The sequence below is a fragment of the Rhipicephalus sanguineus genome, chromosome 1, assembly GCF_013339695.2.
Source record: "Rhipicephalus sanguineus isolate Rsan-2018 chromosome 1, BIME_Rsan_1.4, whole genome shotgun sequence".
In the NCBI taxonomy this organism is placed as follows: domain Eukaryota; kingdom Metazoa; phylum Arthropoda; class Arachnida; order Ixodida; family Ixodidae; genus Rhipicephalus; species Rhipicephalus sanguineus.
The window spans coordinates 148161899-148186511 of record NC_051176.1 but is presented as its reverse complement, the minus strand read 5'-3'; the positions used below and the strand labels follow the sequence as shown (position 1 = coordinate 148186511).

Sequence of the window (24613 nt, the reverse complement as noted above, 5' to 3'; positions counted from 1 at the left end):
ATATATATATATATATATATATATATATATATATATATATATATATATATATATATATATATATATATATATATATATAGCGGTAGAAAAACAGGTCGACAAACGTGCGAAACACAGGTTTTACTAACGTTTCGGCAGGAGGGCCTGCCTTCGTCATTTCACTCTGACGAAGGCAGGCCCTCCTGCCGAAACGTTAGTAAAACCTGTGTTTCGCACGTTTGTCGACCTGTTTTTCTACCGCATTTTCCACCGGATCCATTGAATTTCACCCCACCATATATATATATATATATATATATATATATATATATATATATATATATATATATATATATATATATATACCGGCCGACGGAGTGATGGAGGTCGCCCCCCTGCTTGCGAACGGGTTGATGCGTCACTGGTTGCCATTACGCTTGGCGTTATCGTCTAAAGGCCGGTCCGCTATGCGAGAGGATGCGATTACGAGCGGCGGCGAACATTTGAAGCTTATGTTTATTGCTTTCCTTTCTGTGTCCCGTGAAGCTTCCTTCCGTGAACAACACGGCGAACTCTACATGGTGTTCTGAATGCTTCTTGTCTCAAATTGTGTAGACATTCGTACGCGCCAAGCGCCAAGTAGGTAAAAAAACAACAACAAAGAACAAAAAAATTCTAGAGTGGACGCTCTTTGCAACGCCTTGGCGGCAAAAGTGAAGCCACTGTTTGTCCCCAGTAAATCTCGGAAACATGCTCTTTTCGAGTGGTGTCTGCATAGAGATCAAGTGATGTTGCTCTGATAATGTAAATGCTAGGTTAAAATAAAAGATCGTTGTCCCTGGCGAAAGCAGCTTAGCGACATGAGTATTTATGATGTGATATCGGTGATATATCCAATAATATTTGCCAAAATTTCGAGGTTTAATAAGGGAACCAGTAACACTTATAAACACGCTGAGCACTATCCGTCCGCGAAAATTCGCCTTATTAATAAAGAGTTTTAGTGCCGGGGCCCCCAAGCGGCCCGCGTACGCACGCTCTTGCGTTCCTTTGTACTCCCAGCCGCATCCGCGGAGAATACAAAGGAACGCAAGGGCTTACGTACCCAAGCCGCTTTGGGGCCGCGGCACTAAAACTCCCTAATCTCGTAGGGCGTGAACGGAAAATGCCAAACGTTTTATCCTGCCCTTGTAGTAAGATCGCGGCCGCCAACTTTTGGGGGTCACGGCTTCCCTCTGCAGGCGTAATTTCCACTCCATCAAGTCTTTACCTCCTCGGTACGCACACGTGGAGGTGGCTTTCTCGTTTGTCTGTAGCAGTATCAGTTTTTATACATTTCGCGTTTATATTGTGGTATGTTTTCTGTGCAGTTAGCGAAGACGATTGTGCCACGATATGATTAAGAGGGACGCCGGGGCTCCGGAAATTTTGACCATTTGGTGCTCGTTAACGTGCACCTAAATCTAAGTATACGGGCCTCTAGCATTTCGCCTCCATCGAAATGCGGCCGCTGCGGCCGGGATTCGATCTCGCGACCTTCGGGTCTCCAGTAGAGCGCTAGACGACCGCGGCGGGTTACTGCGGTCGAACTAGCTATTTCACTCCTTCGTATATTCCGGTGTGTGAACCCCTTCAAAACCTGTCTGTTCCAACTAGGTCTTCGATGCTAATAGAATACACCGACTTAATAATAATGATCACGACACCGTTTTTTTTTTATGTTCGTTGGTCTTGGACGGCGTGCAAACGTACTTTGATCTATGCGCCAGCACGTGATACGGTATTGTTACGTGGTACGGTATTGTTACACATACGACGCTGCGACGTGAAAAAACGGAGACGAACAGAAATGTATGCACCCATTTTGCTGTTCATTTCATCTTTGGCCTTTTCACGCTTTTGTAATTGTACCATGCAGTATATATATGTCTGATTATGACCATCTAGCTCAAACAAAACCTCTGCTACATCAGATTTCTGGAAGTGCCTCAGCCCCTTAAATTCGACACATCTAGAGAGCTAGAAGGGAGGCCCAGACGCCTTCAGGCGAAACGAGTCAAAGACGCGCGGCACAGTTCATTTTAGACAAAGTGCGCATCTCCTGCCGATACCACCTCATGTCTGAAGGGGACACGATCGAGATTTCGCGTCATATATCGTATACCCAAATGCGTATGCTCGAGAATATCGCTTCATCTCTTCGACAAACCTAGCCGCCTATTTTCTAGCAGGCAATGCAGAAAGGATCGACCTTATGTGCTCGCGCAGAAAAAAAAAAGAGAGAGAGCGAGTAAGTAAATTGGGTTTGCTGCCACGGCGGTAGCGTTTTCTTTTTTTATTTTATTTTTTTTGTCGTTTACACTGACTGTCCCAGCGTTCGATTTTGAATAATATAATATCTGAGGTTTTACACCCAAAAACCCCGATATGACCATGAGGGATGCCTATTGGATGGCTCCGGAAATTTCGACCATCCGGTGTTCTTTAACGTGCACTGACATCGCGCAGTACACGGGCCTCTAGCATGTCGCCTCCATCGAAATGAGACCGCCGCAGCCAGTATCGAAACCGCAACATTCGGGTCAGCAGCCGAGCACCGTAACCGCCACACCGCCGCTGCGGACTTCGATTTTGAAATCTTCGGGTTGTCTCGGGATCCCAGCGCACGTGACCACGACGTTGTTTCCGGTCATGACTGGAACTAGCTGGCTGTCAGTGAGCTGCCAGAAGTCCGAAAATCGAAGAGGTTCATTGTCTCTGATTATTTAGTGAAATGACTTGTGTATATAGCTGACTCGGAAATACGGTGGTACATAATTGATGCCGGTTGGCTGCTTGCATCAATCACAATGCCACACACGTGCCATTATGTTTGGAGCACCCAGTGCATTCAATTATGGCAAACTTAATTCTTACAAGGCCATATATATATATATATATATATATATATATATATATATATATATATACATTTTAGAGTGTAACTTGTGTATGGAAACAATCATAGTTAAAAATTTTGACCAACTTGGATTCCTTAGCACGCACACAAAAAAGGGCTCAGAGCGGCTGCGATAGCCGACCACCACGCGCGAACGCTGCTTTGAACAATCAAAAGCGTTGGGATGTAAGAGAAGGCGCTCTCGTGTCGGTATTAGAATTTAGAATATCCAAGTGGTCTTCTTGGATATTTTTAACACCCTGCTTGTTAATACAGACACACACACACACACACACACAGATATATATATATATATATATATATATATATATATATATATATATATATATATATATATATATATATATATATATATTGTAATGAACGAGACACAGAGACAGCACCCGTTCCTGGGCCAGCTGTTCTATATTCTGTCCTCGTCTTTCTCTACCTCGCTCTAGCTGCCCGCGCGCCAGGGCCTCGGTGCCGCTCTTCCGTCATCACACTATATATATATATATATATATATTCTTCCGTAATTGAAAATTGATCAGTGTGAGGAAAGTCTAAAACAGTCAGTCTCCGGGTCACGAAAAGCAAGCGATTACGACAGCATCCGGCCTCCTGGAAAAATGAGAGTCACTGGAGAAATTCCAGCGACTGTATATGAAAAGTCTCAGTGGCGACACCCGGCGGCGTCAATAAACCGATCCAAACCATAAACAATTCCTTGCACTTGGCGTGCAGGAGCAGTTGATTACGGCCCCTGTAGTATATCAGTGTCAGCGTTTATGTGATTTGCATTTGTCTTTTTGAACTTACACAAATTGAAATTTGTTTCAGTGTTACGAGAGACAGACGCCTTTGTAGCACTGGCGTGTATATACATACGCATACATTTTGTATGTCTGTATATATTAAACGCACACACATGAACATGCATAAAGAAAAGTATGCCCCCCCCCCTTCTCTCTTCTCCCCAATCAGTCACATTCTGAGATGATCGCCAAACTGTCGCCTTTGATGCGCGCATTGGCTAGCGAGCGAAAACAGAACACTGATGGCGTCATCTAGTACTTCTGGCGACGTAAATTTTGCGTTACGGCGCTCTATAGCGCTCTTGACATGCTTGGAATAAACGAACGCACCTTCTTACCGTCTATTGGTGGTAAAGTCTAACATTTCAGAGACCTCAGTGATTTCAGTAGATGGCAGCTTCTGTATTGTTCCTTGGTGGAGGGTGAATACACGACCAAGTGCACGTTACAGAGAGTGTAACGTGCTGCCGAACTTCGTTTTTTCTCACAAAGGCTATACCCTCGATTTTGCAAATAAAATATCATTCTTATTAGGTTTTTCACTTGAACTAATGTAGTCTGGGAAAACATGTTTGCATTATTTGTTTTGGAATTACAAAGATTCACAAAATCCGCAAAAAAGTTATTCAGACTGACCAGGTGTCTCTCCATATATACTTATATATACTTGGTTGTAAGTGGCAACCAGGCAGCAATATATATATATATATATATATATATATATATATATATATATATATATATATATATATATATATATATATATATATATATATCACAATAAAAACGTTCACCGCGGACATGCCCAGCCGAACTTATCTCAAACACCCATGGTCCCCAGCATTCATACTGGCAATGAATAATTATATCAGCACCAATTTCAACCGAGCTGGTAACGGAAGTATGCAGCTTCACGAGCACGGAAATTATTGCCACACAATATACTTTTGAGCTGCTTGCCGACCAACATGCTCAATGTGTGACCGCACTCCTCTACTACATGGGCTGTCACTTACTGGTGAGGACGTTATGGCGGATCAGTCTCGGCTCTCCTTCGGTGACGTTGGTCACCTCCACGTCCGCGTCGGCGATTGGCTCGCCCGAAATGCTGTCGGTAACCAGGCCTTTGATCCCAATGTGTGCCTGCAATACGGTTGCGCAGAGATTTACACCCACAGGCGAACGTAGCGCCTAAGTGCACCCATAGGCATGCGCACTGGGGGGGGGGGGGGGGGGGCCCTAGTCACCTAAGAGGGGGGGCGCAAGATCTGCCCCATACATTGACCCCCCTGGTCAGCTAAGCGGGGGGGGGGGGAGGAGGCGCGAAATCTGCCTCGTACATTGGCTTAGTAGGAGGGGGGGAGGCGCTGCGACGAATCTTCGCCCCCCCCCCCCCTGATGGGTAACCCTGCTCACGCCTATGAGTGCGCCCGACTTAGTATACACTCAAGGAATGGAAAGCTGCGATGCAGTAGCATGCAGCGTTCGCGATGTCTAAGACACGTGCTGGCAAATCCCGCCTGCACTGACAAGACACCCTCTTGCCGTGCTACTCTCTCCTTCTTTCTGTCTTTTCCTCTTTTTCCTATCGTCTTTCCCTTCCCCATCCCTAAAGGCACTGAGCCCCCACGACGGGAGGCAGCGTCCTTTTCATTTCTTCTTCTTTCCCAAACAACTCTCTCTCTCTCAAAGAAGAAGGCATAGCGATATACAAATTGTTCGTTTTAAAACCGTTTGTTTCGTGCTTAACACTGTTCTGGGTAAACTGTACATTACTCGCGTAATATGTTTCACGGTTATGGGCTAAGGGGTGTCCTAAACCTCTGGCAATGTGGGCGGCGCATTGCTTCTGTGTCAGCTTGTGTAAAAAGAGGAAACTCGTTCACATTATTGTGAGAGTGCACATAGACGAATGAACCACGCGGAAAGGCTAGCTGTGAAGCACTCACCAGAAAGTTGAATGAACTCTCTCACACCTTTTTGCAGCACCTTACCCGTGTACGCCGCCGTATTTGGTCACGGTGGCAGCGCCCGCCATTGCGCGCCTTCTGATCGACGTTTGCTCTATATAATGAAAACACTGCGCTACAAGCGGTGGTTGCGTCGTAAGAGTAGCAGCAGCTGCTATTTTCCCCGGCCCTGGAATTGCGTAGCCGCAAGCTCCCGTCAGTCATGCCTGACGACGCCGTCTCGACACCCCACCGGCTACCCCGCACCTCCACCAAAATACAATGAATACGCTACAAGCGGTGGTTGCGTCGTAAGAGTAGCAGCAGGAACTGGACGGGCGTGGGCAGCGTTGCAGCAAATACACGGGCTATAGGCAGCTCCAGCTCGTGCCTCGCGCGGGGCTGGCGATGTGGCTGCAGCGCTGGACATTCATCTTCACTACAGCTCACTTGTTTTTCAATGGCTATCGCGGCTGCAGGTACTGCTCACAAAACCGCTATTTCCGCCACCACGTTGTGCAGTGAATGGGGAGATGACGCAAAAGTTCGGTTAAAGCTGCGTATCAGTGTGTTTCTTTCATCCGTTCCATCGCGGCTGAAGGCGACGAATGGAGAAACCTGATGTTTGGTCTTTTTCCTTTATTTTCTAGTCTATACAGCGGCAGATTTCTAAAGAAAATCTTTATTTAGAAATTCACTGTCAGGGGTGGAGGGCCTAAAGGCCTTTCTACCCGTACTCGGGATTGTGAAACCACAAAAATACAGTGAAATAACATAGAAGCAAGAAAAAAGAACGTGTGTACCAGGGGTCTCAAACTCATCTCAGCTAGTGGCAACATTGAGTGACGTTGCCATTTGAAAAGCGGCCCTTCCCTTATCTCATATATGGGCCGTTTCTCAAGGGGATTTGGCGTCAGGATTCAAACATATCGATACCAATCTCCATAATGACTAATATCTGCACGCTGATTCTGAAATATAAAGTTCTTGTTCCACGGCGGTGAAGCATCCCATGCGGTGACCGCATGGGGTGCCTCACTCAAGAAATGCTTGAGACCAGTCATGTCTCTGTAGCTCATGAACATACTTAAGAAAATAAATATAAAATATGCGAAGACAGTCAAGCGGGGGCCGAGCCGCGCGTTTGAGACAAATTTACACAAGAAACTAAACTTGTTTACGATTTATACGTTACAAGGACGAAGCGAGGGGACGCAGACAAGCGCTGTGTCCCCTCGCCTGGTCCTTGCTTATTTCTTCGCAGTGTTAATGTCCATAGCACGATGGAATACCGACTAGCCCAAACCTTCACGTTAATAAGATATACACGTGCAATAACATCAGTAACGCGAAAAATTCTAGGACAGATTATAACACACAACAACACTTATCAACAGCAGAAAATGATATGCAATAAAAAAAAATGTGGAAAGAAATTAACACGACCGCAGAAAAACTGCATGCTCCGCAAAGAGTGTCATTCTGCAGTGTCAAACAAGTGCTAATCCTTAATTTTGTTTAACGTACAAACACACGTACCAACATATATGAAATGGGGTCTGACCCTCAAAATTAATCTTGAGCCCCCTATACTGCGACGTGCCTCGTAATCACATCGTGGTTTCTGAACGACAGCTCGCTGTAAAAGGTGCGTATATAAGTTGGCCGTACCTGCCAGAGAAAGTTGAGTAGCGCCTGCTTGTTGTCCTCCCACTCTTTCTGTAGCTCAGATTCCGGCGGGAACTTGCGGCAGCCCAGCTCCACTGTGATCTCGAAATCATTCGAGCCCAAGTAATTGAAGTCTTGCATGCCTGCGAGGACCGAGCCGAAAGTATGTGAGAACGGCGCGTGTTGTGAGGAAAAAAATATAATAAAGAAAACACACCTAAGGTATCTTTAAACCAACGTTTCTTTAAACCGCTTGGCAAATGCTGCTTTCTAAAATCGCACTTTTTTTTTCAGCTTATTAAAGAAGATTAATAAACCATTGCAGATTTGTGAAACATTTTGTGCACATGCATATACCACAAGCAACGACAGCTGCTAGACGACACCTCTCCGACTGTCTGCAATTTAAACAACTACGAGAGCAGTTTTCCCGCTCCTCTGGGTTGATGCGACGCAGCACAGCGCGCATCGACTCTACTAGTCTGTTCCTACGAGACTGTCTTCCTGTGAGCCACAATAAAGGACGTATACGACGTCACTTCACGACGTCAGATCCACATCACTTATACCTGCTGCAGCCTCGTCTAGCGTGTATAGTGAACTAGAATATTGTTTAGTATAGTTTTTCGGCCCGCTCTTCTTACTGTCTGGGACGCCGTCAAGAATGTAGCAGGTACTCCGGACCGGCCGTGGTAGCATCAAGTTTATCGTCACTTTGCTCAGGCACTTCCTTGCCTTGGAACTCATCCTGCGAAGGGGCATCTTGCGAGTGGTAGCCAAGTTTGTGAAGTGATCATGCGTCTCCTCGACGCTGTTGCGACGAGGTGTTGGAGATGCAAGTCTCTCCCGTAGTCCTCAAAACGACCCGTTTAATTGTGCTGTGTCATCGTGCCCACGCCTGACGATTTTGACTGTTTTTGCATGGGGTGAATGACCACGGCTTACTCATTGTTTTTCTTTTTAAACAACTAATGAATCCTCCTTTTCGTGATACTTGGGGCATTCTTAAGGGAACTGTGTTTTGAAGCGCGAAAGAATACATGAGCAGTATGTCAAGCTTTTCTTATACAAGATATTGAACGGTCCTGACTGCATGTCCTCCTGGTTTTAGAGCCATTTATATTACATACAGCCAGAATCTACCTACCAGTATACCATACAAAGCTTTGTTCACTCAAGTGCTATAGTTTTAGTAGACCACGAAGACACTTCGAAACGCCTAAAATGGCGGTTTTTATATTTGCCTTTCTTGAGCACTTCTTCGTGGTCACCACGAAATTTCTATGCGCCCTATAAATATCTGAACATGCTTGTCTCACTTTGCTTCGATTTTCCCGTAATGGTTCGTTCTCCTTTATAGCAGCTTTGTTTATGGTATAACTATAAAAAAACAAAAAATAAATAAAAACCACATCAAACTTGCTGTGCAAGTGAATAAACAAAACAACCTATATAAAATACTACAGCGGGCGCTGTGAGAGAGACGAAAAGAAAAAAGACAGCTTGTATGGTAAAGGCATAAAACACGAGCAGGAACTCACCTCCAGCGACAGCGTACCATGCAGCCCCATTGGTGATGCCACCAGTGTCCCTAAAGACGTCTCCGCCGCACGTCTCGCCTTGCTTCATGCGTGGGTGACTAGACGCGTACGTCTGTGCCAGATGCCTGCGCGCACGAGGGTATATGTCTCGATGAGTCGGTACAGAGGACCACACAGTGCGCACAACGGACAACACAGTCTTTTGTTGTCAATTCCACCATCGCATAAAATCAGCAGATAACTATGCACTATGCACCACGCAATTACATGCAAGCGTCGATAAATTGAAGCCGAAGTTAGGAAAAAAAAAAGGGGGGGGGGTAGCGGGAGGAGAAAACCTCTACGTGCATTAGCGGAAGAAGCGTAAAGTTTGTAGACTAGGTAACCGTAAACATTCTAACACAAAGCGCGCTTGGCAAAGCAATGATTTTAAGTGTCTCCACGCGCACACACAAACATGGAAGGGATTACGATGTAGACGAATACTGCTCGATCGATGCTTGGGAATTTCCACAGAAAGCACGTCCCGTGCAGCCCTGTATGGCTTCGTCACTCGATTGTGAACGTTCTAAGACTTCTGTTATCGCTGCGCGCGAGCAAGTCATGTATACCTATAACGCGCGTTGTCGCATTGCCGCAGGAACGTAACGGCGTGCGCACGTGAGGGTATACGCACCTAAATGTGGCGTCATCAGGCGCTGATGTGTACTTCTTTTGCGAACCGTCAAGGGTGTCGTCGAACGGGTAGTTTGCAACCAAGGCGCCACCGTGGAAGTTCGCCGACAACACGAACGGCAGCGACAAGATCCACTCCATGACGGCTTTCGTCTCTGGCTGGAGCTATGAAGGGCATATAACATATCGCATGAAAATGTGAGGCTGTAAGGTATACCTGTACCTTTGCATCGCAAAGCCCACGTTCTCAACCGCACCGGCAGTTTGGATGCGTGCATGAGCGTACCAAGGCGAATGTTTTCCACAACGCGTACGTAGAAACTTACAGGCTGCAATATGGCAAAGCTGCACCCATATAATGTAGCTTGGATTCCTGGCCACCGTATAGCATTTCGCACTATGCAACAGCGCACTTGCTTGTAGATGGGGTCCTTTAAAATTGCCCTGATCTAACGTATGTACACGTATACTAGACCTGCGCACGTTGCAAAAAGCACTCGCTGAGTTGCAGCTAAAACTCCTTCCTTTTTCAAAAATTTTATTAATTAAGGTTAGCAATTATTGAACCAAGAAAGTAACTGAGCAGGTCCAAGATGTGTTCAATTACTTTTGCGTTACTTTCTCCGCAACCTTTATTATTTTTTAACATTTCATAAGGATAGTGTATGCCGCCTTAGTGCTTACAAATAGGGATTCTTGCAGGCTATCAGTTTCCCACAAAAGTTGAGTGGTCAAGACACACCGGCAAACAGCAGCTATGTGACAAAAAAAGAGCACCACAGAGTTTTCATTTGCAGCTAATCACAAATGCAGAAATCAATTTTGCTGTATAAAATATAAGATTATCTATACGTAAATTATGATAAGCGTTAATTTGCTTATTCGAAAACGTATAAAGTGGTGTCTCCTAGTCCTACACCTACACCGAGATGAAAAAGAACGCTTTTCCCCCCTGTTTTGCTTAATATACTAACGTGTTTAGCAGGGGCGTAGCCAGAAATTTTTTTCGGGGGGGGGGGGGGGGGGTTAACCGTACTTTATGTATGCTCATGCGTGCGTTTGTATGTGTGCGTGTATATATACGCAAGCAAAACTGAAAAATTTCGGGGGGTTTGAACCCCCCAACCCGACCCCCCCCCCCCTGATGTTTAGGTTTTTATAGGCTGGAACGTGGGGCCCGCGGTCAAGGTGCGTCCAAAATCGTCTATATAGAGAACGAGACATGCGTTCTCTGCAGCCTTTTATATGTTCTTTATCAACCCCGAGAATTGGCTTGCGAATTTGACGCAGGTAATCTTCCATCGTCTATAGTTACAGCTTGCCTCGTCAATGACGTATACGTGTATTTGGGTACCGATATAAAAAAAATAGCAGTATAGTCACCCCGAGCGTTTCACAGAATGAAGGATATAATCAATCAAGCGCCAAGATGTAGCTAATTGCTAGTGTACGTAATCGCATGTGATTCAATGCATAGGAGTCTTCATACCAGGGGCGTAGCCAGAAATTTTTTTCGGGGGGGGGTTCAACCATACTTCATGTATGTTCGTGCGTGCGTTTGTATGTGTGCGTGCCTATATACGCAAGCAAAATCGAAAAATTTCGGGGGGGGGGGTTCAACCCCCCCCCCCCCCCCTTGGCTACGCCCCTGCTTCATACATACCGGGTGGGCGAGTTCTCCGTTGAAGAGGTGGTCTGGCTTGATCCTCCTGACGTTACTGTTCCGCAGGATGCGTTCCAAGTCGGGAAAGTCTCTGTTGAGGTCCACACCCATCGCGTTGGCGCGGCCGCTCACCCAGTCTTCACGAGGAGACTGCGCAGCGAGTAAGGACAGCAGCGGGTCGTTAGAGCTTTAATTGCCTCGCGTCAAATTTGTGCTGGCTTAACAATTCGCTGTCGTGTTCACGTGTTGTTCTAATAATTAATAATTGTTCGGGTTTTACGTCGTAAAACCACGATATGATCATGAGGGACGCCGTATTGGAGGGCTGCGGAAATTTTGACCATCTCCATGGTGTTCTTTAACGTGTGCATAAATCTGTATGGACGGGCCTCAAGCATTTCGGCTTTATCCCGATGCGGCCAGCCGGCGACGATGGAGGCGATGGAGGCATTTCGCCTCCATCGAAATGCAGGATTCCAGCCCGCGATCTTAGGGTCAGCAGTCGAGCACCATAACCACCAGACCACCGTGGTGGGTCACGTGTATTTCTCACTCGCGATTTGCGTGCCAACGAGCTTACAATAAAGGCTTTGGTATAGTTCCATTCGGTCCTCGCTATTTGCGCGAGCTGTGAACTGAGCTAATGCGGGTTGGCTGCTTGTTAAACGAGCCAACGACATTTTTTGCGGGAACGATGCCGATGAGATGTGAAAGGATTAAAAAATACGTGCACATTCTCTTGGAAAACGTACATACATTATACACATGTACAGTTAGTCTCATCGCGAGATAAAATAATCGATGAACACGTGGCTTCACGTGGTTGCTTTTGATCATATATGCGTGGCGCAGCTGCACAGTATCCTGCAAGGCTTTGGTCGCTGAAACGCAGAACTGCTCCAATCTGTTTTCATTCCGATTCAGCCATTAGCTCTCCGTGTTTGGTCGAACTCTGTCCGGCAATGCCTAACTAATGCGCTCGTCTGTAGCGCAACATAACGAAAACCACAATACCCCCCGAACCCATCCCCAAATTTATGTGTATACAGGCTGCTTATGCACGATTACGCACAGCAAAAGAGGATAAGTTATTTCCGATTCCACGCCTTTGTCGCCAGTAGCCCTTCGCCATTGGTCACTTTTTTTTTTTCGGGCAGCATCGAGATCGCGGGTCTGTTACGCGTCGTCACAAAACTGTGAAAGCTCAACCACGTCGAAGTGACGTGCGCGCACTAAACAGTGTATGAATATGCCAAACAAAACTGAAATTTTTCTGAATAGCCGGAGAGTGCCCCTATTATGAAGGCAATGAAATATGTGCATTAAAAACGGTCTGCGGAATCTTTACCCGACCAGCGAAAAAAAGACATGCAACACGATTGGTCCCTTGCAAGGCGGTGTTTGCCATGAGAGTGTAGACGACACGCCTACACTCTCATGGCAAACACTCTTATACACTCTCAGATGCTCTCGGTGTGCAGCTTGGGCTCCGTAAGGCCCGACCTGTTGTTTTAAAGCATTAATCTAGCGCATCCATAACCATCGTACCCACCGCGGTACCATAACGGCTGTTGCACCATAATGAGCTCGAAGTATTCCGGCCACAACAATCTGGTGACCGTATTTCCATGGGACCGATATGCAGAAACATCTACTTTTTCAATGGCATTCGTAAGAATGCTTCTAAAGCGACCGCCAGGCGGCATATTTAGTAGCGCCTTTGATGGGACGTTTGATATAGAGACAATTCCATATCACTTGACGCGCGGGTCTATCTCTGGAAGGTGCCGACCAATGCCTGCCACTCACCTTGGCCGCCGTGTCCCAGCCGTCAGGGTTCATGCTGGGCATGATGTGGATGCGTGTTGTGTTGAGAAGCGTGGTGACGTCGGGGTCTCCCTCCCGGTAGCGCTGACAGAGGTACCAACTCAGCGCCAGCATCAGCTCGCGGCCCAGCACCTCGTTGCCGTGCATGTTAGCCACATACTTGGCTTCGGGCTCCACTGCACACGCAGACGTGGATCGTTGATATATTGGCACACAACCTCTCAGAGGGATATCCAAAGAATCGGGTAGCTTGAAATAAAATAAGTAAATTAAAAAATTGGCGAAGCTTGCACTGAGCACTAAGCACTAAGCCGCGCAAACCTTGAAACAGCGAAATCGAACGATTCTGAAGAATAATCTGGTTGCTTCTAAGTTGTTTCTAGGCCTTAGCTAGGTGATGAGAGTTGTTTCTAGGTTGCTTCTAGGTCGTTGCTAGGCTTTAGCAAGGTGATGCTAGGTTGTTTCTACGTTGATTCTCAGCGCAGAGAGGTTCGAGTTAAACAACAGTCACAGACGCGACACGGATGTCCAACGAGAGACAAACTCGCGCTGAAACCAAGCGTTCGCACCTCTCATAGATCTATAGGGGCACGTCGTCGTTGGCGTGGACCTTCCATCGCTTCGGCGTCTTCTCGCAGCCGCCGTTGCCATTCCCGTTCCCTAGTTGGTTGGTTGGTTGATCCTAGAGGAATGGCACAACCCACCACGGGGGATCGGCCACGAATCGTGCGGCAGTAGGATGTGTGAGTGAAAAAAAAAAAAAGGGGGGGGGGGGCAAAAAAAAAAGGATAATTCTAAAGAGATAATTTTAGGTAAGCGAAAATGTTATTTGTGTTCGTAGTGTTGGGCTAACTGTTGCCTTCTTCTTTTTTAGTGGACCAGTGGTGAGTACTGGGACTTACCCAATTTTTGTGGCACATAACTGAAAGGCCACACAGGGCAGGCCACACAAATTACAGCTGCCTTAAACAGCTTCGCTGTTTAAAATGAGGAGGATTTTGTGGAATCGGGACATAGTTATTCTTCGGTCACGTGCGTGTTCGTACGTGCACGGCTACAATTTATAACCTAAGCGTGCACTCTCATGCGTTCTATGACGCGTGGTTTCTAACCGCTAGTTCCCTGTACCTAAATTATGTGAAATCGCGTACATGACCGCAAACTTTGTTTTGCTCATCTGCATATGCATTATAGGATGTATGAGGAAAGAATGCTATATAGCACAGAGCTCGAGAGCTCTGCCCCTTTTCGGAGGCCATAAAATACACCGAAAGCGTACTTGCACATTCCTCCTTTCTTTTTCATTTCGAAGTCCCTTTTAAATTGTGAAGAAGGAGGCCGTCATCACCTGCGGTGATAAAGGCAGCGGCGGTTTTGAAAACTTTTATGTGAACGACAGAGTTCTCCTCATTGATGCTTAGCGGCTTACTTGCTAGGGCGTTCTGCTGCTGAGCTCGAAATCGCAGGATCAACCCGCTGCCATTGTGATCGCATTCCGACGGCCAGCGGCTTGCAAAATAGAAAAAAAGAAAACGCTCGCTCGCTTGCCGAACTTCATTTGAATTGTAAAACACCCCGTGTGCTCATAGATAATCCTGACTCCTTCACAGCGGCGCCTCACGTAGCGCGTGTCTTGCTGTGATGCGCTATAAGCCTCATTAATGTGCCTTTTCTGCATGAATTGTTACTTCCTTGCGTAACAATTCGTCGAGAATGTGTTTAGGCTACAGATATACTTAAATCAACTTCACCCTTCTAAAGGAACTCTTTGTTCTGATTTTATGGGCGGAAATTGTTGCGTACAACATACGCTACACCATGCACGGTTACGGGTAAATTTTGTAGGCATACAAAAAGAGACTTGAATAATTAAAAGCTTGCAAAAAATACCATAAGCGTTAAAAAAGAAACAACTTGGGACGTTGATTTAAGAGATAAGTCTATTTTGCACGGCTTGAACATGCATAAGCTTCATTAAATATCGATGACGTCATCGTTGAGTAATTTATAGCTTTAATTCCTTGGTCGGATCGTTTATAGACATCTGGCTATGTTATAATTCTCGGTTTGTATAGTTTCAGGAGTTCGACGCAAGCCGAAAGAAAACCTTTCTCTTGCTACGAGGATTATTTGTTGCTGTTGCTCTCTTGGAACGTGGCATGCCCCGCGCTATCCGTGTCGCAAGCGCTGCTAGCATTTCATCTTATTGCATATTCTACCTTAACAATGACGTTAAGGAAGAGTACAGTACATACAAGTATTATATTTTGCCATTAAATTTGTTATTCTGCGAGGAGACAAATCCCTACGCTCCTCCGCGAAATGAACCCATAACTGCTCGTATTGTACACGATACAGCAATTATAGATTGCTTCACAGAACCGCTATTACTCATTTCTCGATTAAGATATCACACTAGACTAAAAAATAGTAAATAAAAACACCCTCGTATATCGTACGTTGATTTTAGGTGCACAAATTGCGAAGATAGCCACTTTATTGAGCAACCTTGAGGACCTCGTGTGAGGATTCGCGCCATGCATATTTCAAAAGAAACGTAGCCAGAAAAATATTTCCAGTGATAAAGTTGCTACATATTTCGCTGTTATAGAGCGGACGCATATAACGGGAGTGGTATGTAAGATTTTCCTTTATATTCCGTTATGCTGGTTGAATTTCTATGAGTATCATTTTGACACATCACAAGATTAGGGAATATATCCATGACGTGTAAGGCAGCTATATACCTGACAAATTTTACGATAGAAAACGTCAGGAAAAGAAAAAAAATGCATTCGTTTTTTGTCAAGGTTTTTCCCTTGACAGCATCGTATACAGCGAACGGCTCATTGTATATGGCACCATCTACTATAACGACGCGCTAACGTAACTTATTCGTTTTCCCTTCGTTGTTATCTTTGCAAGCGTCTTCAAGCCCCGCGTGCCTCTCGTGCATTCATCATCTCTGGAACGCTGGAATATCGCCGAAACGATACGCTCACCGCCTTCAGTATCCCTGGATTTTCATCCACTCCCAGAACCTCTTACGTCACGTCATGGCGAATTTTTGTCCCTTGGACAGTGGGTGCTAAGCGCAGCACTCGTCCTTTACTGTACGGCTGCCCCGAGCAAGACGGGAAGATACCCATCGCCATTCGCTGCGGCCTCCACGGAGTACCTGTTCCCAAATTCAATATCCCTGGGCGGGGACTTGCAAAGTCCTTTCCGTGGGCGGCAGCAGAACGTTGGCCGAGGCTCTCAGTCAGCACTAAGACAAGTCCCCCATATATCCAATACGAGCAGGGGCGTAGCCAAGGGGGTGGGGGAGGGTTCAAACCCCCCGAATTTTTTCAATTTTGCTTGCGTATATATACACGCATACAAACGCACGCACGAACATACATAAGGTATGGTTGAACCCCCCCCCCGAAAAAAATTTCTGGCTACGCCGCTGAATACGACGGTGGCTCCAATCTATCGTGTCCAACTGCTGCCCAGAGAAGGTGTGTCCAAGGCCAATGGAACCGCGTCCAGGCACTCGCTGGACGCCTTAGGATGTCACCTTGAGCCTAGGGCCTCTGTTAAAAGGGCCCCCCTAGCTTCCAGGGGCGTAGCCAGGGGGGGGGGGGGCTGAGGGTTGAAAACCCCCTGAAATTTTCGATTTTGCATGTGCATATACATACAAATGCACGTACGAACATACAAAAAGGATGGTTGACCCCCCCCCCCCAAAAAAAAAAAAAACTAATAATAATAATAATTTCTGGCTACGCTTCTGCTGGCTTCCGTTGACCGGTCGTGGGACCGCCAGAAACATCAAATAGCATTTGAACGACCGCGGTCTTTCGAACGCCGGCCCGGGTGCATGAAGTTCACTTATTCCTCTACCGGTGGCGACACCGTCCTTGGCCGTGTAAAGAACGCAGTGGTGGAACGTGCAGCCGTTGTAGCAGAATTGGATAATTATCCTTATGATAAGTATGCGCCATAATGTATCCATCAATAAACATAAGCTATAATATTGCCCTCACGTCTAAGGGGCCTTGCCACATCCTTCAACGACTGAACTGTTCAAAAGCAGAGGGGAGTCGCGTTGTAGGCTTCGTCATGGTGTGGCCGCTAAATTCACTGGCAACCGGTTGCGCTCGAGATTTGGCGAATCGGCGTAGTTTGACAGTTCGTGAAAGCAAATGGCTGTCTTCGGCCATTTGCTATGGCATATGACAACATTGAGCACACCATCTTGTGCAATAAACTTTAAACAGTGAACATTCCACGGTGTATAATTGCATATATTCATAATTTTCTAAGCGAATTAACGTACATTTTATTACTCGCAGAATGGCTTGATTTATTCTCAAAAGTAGACATGGACAAGGGTAGTTGCCCAAGGTGCAGCCCTCTGGCCTATTTTATTTAATATTTTACTAAGCACTATTCCTTCTTGCAATTATGTGCAATAAGGGGCGGATGCAATCTTTTTCCAAAAGTGGGGGGGGGGGGGGGGCGCAGCTTATCGGAATCTTCTTAGGGGTATACATTCAAAATGTAAGGGTGGATAGCGTCAGGACATCTGGACCCTCCTCTGGATCCGAACATGTGTGCAGATATCTCATTCTTTCCAGAGTCAATCAATATACATTCAATGTATAAGATTCTGCAGTGGCTGATGACTGCAGACGACTCTGACTCAGATGATGATTTATCGTGGTAATTTTGGAGTTTGGATGTGCATTAATTCGTGAGGGTTCTACTTATAAATTACGCATTATTTTAACTCTTGGACGTAAGGCGTTACGTTTCAGGTCTTGGTCCTCCAAAATTTGTAGCTAATAATATCCTTTACAATGAAACACACTTGTCTCCTGTTCAAACTAGGTTTCGTGTACTGACAGTTCAAATATTTCTAAACATCGATGCTTACCCACATTGGCGCTCTCAATACATTCTACATCGAGCGGCGGTCGCGTTTCTTTTTTTGAAAATCAGTGGTCTCGCAGACATTATCTTCAAGTAATTTTTATGCGGTGGCTATGTAATCACTACAAGTGCTAATCCGTGATGTATACTTCGCAAATGTATACGGAATCATACAGCAGCCACTGTTTTTCGTTACACGTTTCCGAACAATGCTACTATACAGCCGATTAGGTACCTAAGCAGCTAGTTGGAAGACCACCTTGAGAGGCTCCAAATGAATACAGTCATATCCACAGATGCTTCTGTTGTTGAATAAAATGGAGAAGTAGGCAATATCATTAGCCTGTTCGTTTTCAAATCGACCGTCGGACTTCACCTCAACATTCCAGGGGCAGGTAATTGCGATCATTCGAGCAATACGTAAACTTCCAAGATGCATTTCTTCAACGGTTGTGTTGACTGACTCCTTATAAGTTGGTGCTGCATTGCAGGGTTGCCGTTGGGTGGATTTCAAAAGTAGCCAGATCTCAAGCTAAAAGTAGCCAAAGTAGCCATGGCATTTAATTTTATCCACAAAATTGTTGCCAACTTGAACAGAAGTGGTATTTTGAGTAGAATTTTTATTATTTAACAATAAATAATGCCATCTTGAATAAGGAAGGCCACAGAAATAAGACCACAGTTTTCCCCTCTTGCTTGGTCTTCAGGCCACAAATTAGTTGCAAATAAAAGAATAAATTATAATAAATTCAGTGCGCCATGCATATAGTTTATGTAGAATAGATAAAGTTGTTGCCAGATCCAGAGTCATTTTGGAACATTCCAGCAAACAAGTCAGGGCGAACATTAAACGTTGAAGCAGTTTTTCCTTGAAGCCACAGGTCGAATTTGATTAGTAGAGCTTATATAACACCAGTCTAGGTTCAGATAGTCAAATCTGGTTAGGATGAAAGGTCCATCTTCATTGTGTCGCGGATCTCTGTTTTTGTCACGTTCACACGCGTATACACGTGCTGCACATCAGAATCAGAAACTCGCGCGTAGCATCAGTATATAGATGGCGGGCAGCATGAACGGCGTGCTAGTTACACGTTTGCCAACATACATGTAAGTTCGAAACATCGTATTTGCGTTGCGTTGGGGTGCCTCGATGCGCACCAACCTGCTGGGGGAGGACGCGTGCACGCATCGGCTGATATGACAGCTGTGCAAATAGTGTGTTTGATCTGCAAATAATACTGAAAATTGCTACTTAATCAGCCAAGACAGAAGTTAAAAGTAGCCGTAAAGTAGCCATGACGCCAACCTGAAACTTTCGTCGCCAGACGAGGTCGTAAAGTAGCCACCAACGGCAACCCTGCTGCATTGACGGTGCCAAAGTAATCGAACTTTATGACTAGGATAATTATGCGTATACCACGTACATACACCTCTTGTCATTGTTTTAGGTTCCAGGCCACACGGGCTTAGCTTTATATGCGTGGGAGGACACACTGGCAGCAACATTGATTAAAGGCCCAGTCCTGGGGGATCTAGGTCCCTATTCGTAATTTACTACTGCAAAATTTTGGAAACTGTATTCTATAACAACGTGCTAAATTTTCCATTATATAGGATGGAAAATGTTGCTTATAAGCAACATTTTTAGCATTACATTCCGTTGTCACAGCAGATCGTGTTGCACAAGAAAATTTCAAGTTTCGGTAACACTGACTGCGTGCGCATACCACTACTAAATTTTTTATTCGCACGGGTCTCGTTCCGATATTTCCCCTCACTGTTTGTATTGTAATGAACCAGAGACAATCATATCACTTTTCATAGAATGTCGCAGGTTTGTAAGTCAAATGAAACAACTTCTGGAAGCCACTCTTTGACAGCTTGGGCTGGACCTTCTGTTACCGCTACTGTCGTAGCCGGGGGGGAGGGGGGGTTTTCCCTCCGACGGTTTTCAAGTTTGCATGTGTTTTCAATTTTGCATGCACGAACATACAAGTGCATTTGGACCCTCCCCCCCTGCGAAAAACATTTCTGGCTACGCTAATGGTTACCGCGGTTACTCTCCCTAGGGGCATCGGCACTGGAGTGTCCACAGAAACACGCACAGTATTATGCCGCATTTAATTTCATAACCAAAGTAAATAGAGTGCTGTGCTAATATCATAACTGTCCTCTATCTATTCATCAGGATCAAATAATTCATAATAGTTCCCATTTTAATATAGACCTTGAAATTCATAACAAAATAGCTAAAGAAATAAGATTTTTATTATTACCGTTATATAAAGAAAAAAGATCATCACTATAATTTCATGATTTGTTTACTAAATTTCCTTTAGTTTTCTTCTTCTTTCCCTCTATACTGCTGCCGTCGTAGTGGGTTGAGCCACACCATCGGGACCCAAGCAACCAACCAATCAGCTGCGCAGTCTTCGCCACGTCTTGAAGCGCGTGCATCTCGCGCAGTAGTCTCTGGAACGCCGGCTTCCTTCAGAAGATGCGCTGTACCTCTATCGGCTGTCTTGGACTTACATCGGCTCCCGGAAGTCCCTCGATACAGCCAAAACATCGTCACGGCGGGTTCTTGTCTCTTCACCATGGAAGGCGACGGGGACGACCCGGCGTTCATTACGGCTGGTCCCAGCAACACCGGCGGATGCCCTACACTGGTCACCGGCGGATGCCCTACACTGGTCATCGGCAGATGCCCTACACTGGTCACCGGCAGGTGCCCATCACCGGTAGCAGTGGCCATCACGGAGTACCTGTACCCCGATTCACCGTCCCCAAGTGGGTCCTGCAAGCGTATTGCCGCAGACCGCAGAGGGACTTGGGCTCCGGCTCCGCCTCGTCATGCCGCCCGCTGGTGGAACCCGAGGGTTGCTCCGGTCCGTGGTCCTCAACTGCCGTCGACGAGTGATCGTGGTGGAGGATACGCCTGGGACCACCTCTACAGCTGAGGCGCCTGCCGTGCTGGCAGGTGGATGGGCTGGGCTGCACGGCGCTGAGACGGTCGTCGTTGTGGCGAGCAGACGACTGCGGTGGTGGCTCTGTGATCTGGATGTCCTCTGCTGCCACTCGGGGATCGCCGTCACCCATATACCGGCTGGGCCGCATATGATGCGCCTTCGGACATTGCTGCCGTAAAAGGTGTGGCTACTACACCTAAGTGGTCAATTATTTTTGTTTCGAGAAATATATATTATGATTTTTGATGTTCACTGCTTGCATAGTCTTTTCTTACGCTCGGCGCCTGGGCGGCGTTCGCAAACAGGACACGAGGTGGGCTCTAATGGCGAGTCCGCTGGCGAGTCTGTTGGGGAGCAATGAGAGCGATACAGTTTGTGAAATCGACTGGCTCTCTGTGGTACCTCACACCACGTTTAGGTTTCCCGGTTCACGTTAGAGCGGTCATCGATGTGAATATATTTTCGTATCGGTGACCGCTCTCACGTATGCAGTCATACACTGCACTTAGTCTGGTCACGGAATTACGCAATTGCCGTATTTATTAATTTGCTGCGAAATAAGGAATGTGGCTTTCAAGTCTTTTTAATATTAAAAAATGCGGGAAGTTTGCACTAGGTCGCGCAAAGCGGCGCAGCGAAGCACGGGCCCGTCGCCGCTCGTACCCGCCTTCCACCACGTCGGGGTGTTCGCGGAGCAATCGCTTTCTCGAGCTTGCACTGGAGGCCCAATGCTAAAGAGACAGCGGAGCAGAGGGGCACCTATGTAGTCCTGGCTTTTGCTGTTCTGCTAATTTTTGAAAAATTTTTCTTTCTTCCTCTATTTCTTCTTCTCTCTGTATTTTCTGTGCTTTCTTTTCTCTGTTTATTTCTATTTATTTGTTTCTCTCTTTCTTTCTTTCTTCCTTTCCTTCCTTCTTTCTATCTTTCTTCCTCTCTCATGCCTTTCTTTCTCTCTCCCTTTCTCGCTTCCTCCTTTCTATCCTTTTTCTCTCTCTATCTCTCACTCTACTTCCTTCTCTCTTTCTTTCTCTGTATTTCTCTCTTTCTTACTCTTTCTATGCCATGCTTTACTCTCTCCCCTCCTCCTCACCATCACGTCTCTCCTCCTCACGCTTACTTCCCTTTCCCACCCCCTTGCTACACTATACTATACAAGGCTATGCTATGCCCTGCTAGCGTGCCTGGATAGCCGAGTGGTTAGGACGCTCGCCTTCGGGTTGAGGGTACGCAGGTTCGAATCCTATCTCGTAAAGTTTTTTTTTTTTCGGGAACAATTTCTCTCTTTGTCTTTCTTTATATCTCTTTCGCTCTCTCTCTTTCTCTGTCTGTACTCGTTCTCTCACCCATCAGGTTTACTACAGGCCACGCCGGAGAAGTCGGCGCACGTATTCTGGGGGAGAAGCAGGAGAGGGCGAAGATAAAGAAGAGGATGTAGAGAGCGCGTGCCGGTTCATGATGATGATAGTTTTGAGACATGACAGACATTTTACGCCGAGCTAGAACGGCTTCGTTGTTGAAAAGTTAAAGCCAGTCCCACGCCTGTGAAATCTGAGTAGACAGTGGAGCTGGCTAGCAAGCGCCACCACCCGACGAACGCAGATGTAGTCCTTTCTTCATCTTCTTTCATCTTCCTTTCTTTCTTTATCTCTTTCTATGTAGCTCTTTCTCCTCCTCTTCCTCCTTCTAACCCTCACTTCTCTTTCCCACCCCTTGCTATGCTATACCGTACGTGGCAATGTCACGCCTCTCCCCTCCCCTTTCCTTCCTCCTCACCTTCACATCACTCCTCCTCACCCTCACTACAATTTCCCACCCCTTTCATATACTCTACTATGCGTGGCTATGCTATGCTAGGAGCTGCTTGCAGCATACCCGCTTTCTGTGGCGCATACCCGCCGAGTTTTGCGCAGACATCAACGGCGCTACTTCAAGCTTAAACAGCTCCGCTGTTAAAATTACAGTAGATCCCACGGATCTGACGTATATTTAAATGCGAGGCATTTCTTAGCGAACCCAAGGCACTTTGAGCGTTTCTATCTATCTATCTATCTATCTATCTATCTATCTATCTATCTATCTATCTATCTATCTATCTATCTATCTATCTATCTATCTATCTATCTATCTATCTATCTATCTATCTATCTATCTATCTATCTATCTATCTATCTATCTACGTCTACGTGCTCTCGTGATCGCTTCGGTGTAAACTAAAGTTGGCATGGGAGGGTAAATGCGAGAGCGTTAAGAAACACGGACATCGGCAGCGTTGACCCGACGAATAAAGATTAGGGTCTCAGCAGGAATCGTACTCAAGCATTCTGCGTGGCAGTCAGGTATTCTACCGCAGAGCCACGAGAGGCATAGAAACTGATTTGGAAAAACACCCTATATGCAAGCGTCATGTCGGTGCAACGTCAATTGGGGTCGTAGTGCTGGCTATCTAATTTTATAACAAAGCATAAACACTGCATATGTACTCCTATGATACAGGCGTCATGTCGGGTTAACGTCAATTGTGGTTCCAGTGTCGACTCGACTTTTAGAGCAGTCTAATACACATTATATTTGTATTCCTTTGATTCAGCAAGCTATATTCAAGCGTTGCTAGACTCCTGAGGAATACGCTAACGAAAGTTACCTATGATATTCACATCATCACACCGTAAAGTGCACTTCACTTCGATAATACTGACGTCTGTGCTCTAACGTGAGTGCTGAAGTTACGTCAGACCATAAGTTGCCCTTTATGCTCCAGTATAAGGGCGTGCACGGTAAGCCCACGATGCGCACACAACTATTGCACTTACAAAAAACGTCGATCCACCTCGTAACGCTTGGCTCAAAGCAAAAAAAAAAAAAGAAAAAAAAAGAAGCAGCGTAGAACTACTCACTGACTGCTTCGCATGAAACCGATTCCCTCAAGGCGTGGAATCTGCTGAATTTTTTGGCCTTTAACGAATAGATAAGAGGTGGATCCACGTGTTCGTGCAGTTCATATGATGTCTTCATATGACAGATTTACCAATACGCCTCTACATTGGCGCCCAGAGGGCAGCATATGCTCCGGCGTAACTTCGGTGCTCACGTTAGAGCACATACTTCAGTTTTATCGAAAGGAAGCGCCCGCTATGTTGCTCTGATGTACAGGCTGTTTCACACTTAGCGGAAAACTCGGAGCGCTTTGCAACATGCTCCGAGTTTTCCCCTAAGTGTGAGACAGCCTCTACATATCGTAAGCACCGTGGTGTATTTCTGCGAGGAAGAGCAGCACTTGAATATAGCTTGATGGGTAATATAGGAGCACATATGTAATGTTTATTACGCTGTTATAAGAATGGTAGCCAACACTGCAACCACAATTTTCGTTGGCCAAGCCGCACCACCAGAACTAACCGCCACCACAACTGCTCATGTGGTATGTTTACGATAGGTACTGCGTGGTTGCTGGCTGAGGATCGCCGCGGCATGTCTGTCAGCGTTTGTCAGCCACATTAAAATCGCCCACGACAACAAACGGTATGCCTTTCTTGTGTTTAAACCACACAAAGTGTCACAGAAAACTACCTGCCTTGGTAGCTTAGCACGTGTCGCCCTTCTATGCTTGAGGGCGCGGGTTCGACACCCGATCATGGCTGTCGCATTTAGACGGGGCGAAATACAAGG

The 24613-nt window shown here is 46.1% G+C and overlaps 1 protein-coding gene across 1 annotated transcript in view; it reads right to left on the bottom strand.

Annotated features, from left to right (window-relative positions):
• LOC119400022 (carboxypeptidase D) overlaps positions 1 to 24613 on the bottom strand; it is a 69312-nt gene that overhangs the window by 19163 nt on the left and 25536 nt on the right. Inside the window, exons 2-7 of the mRNA XM_037666934.2 lie at positions 13041 to 13234; positions 11232 to 11381; positions 9570 to 9733; positions 8894 to 9018; positions 7356 to 7495; positions 4752 to 4878 (exon numbers count right to left, since the gene is read on the bottom strand). Coding sequence (XP_037522862.1) covers positions 4752 to 4878; positions 7356 to 7495; positions 8894 to 9018; positions 9570 to 9733; positions 11232 to 11381; positions 13041 to 13234 — 900 coding nt within the window. The remainder of the gene's footprint in view (positions 1 to 4751; positions 4879 to 7355; positions 7496 to 8893; positions 9019 to 9569; positions 9734 to 11231; positions 11382 to 13040; positions 13235 to 24613) is intronic.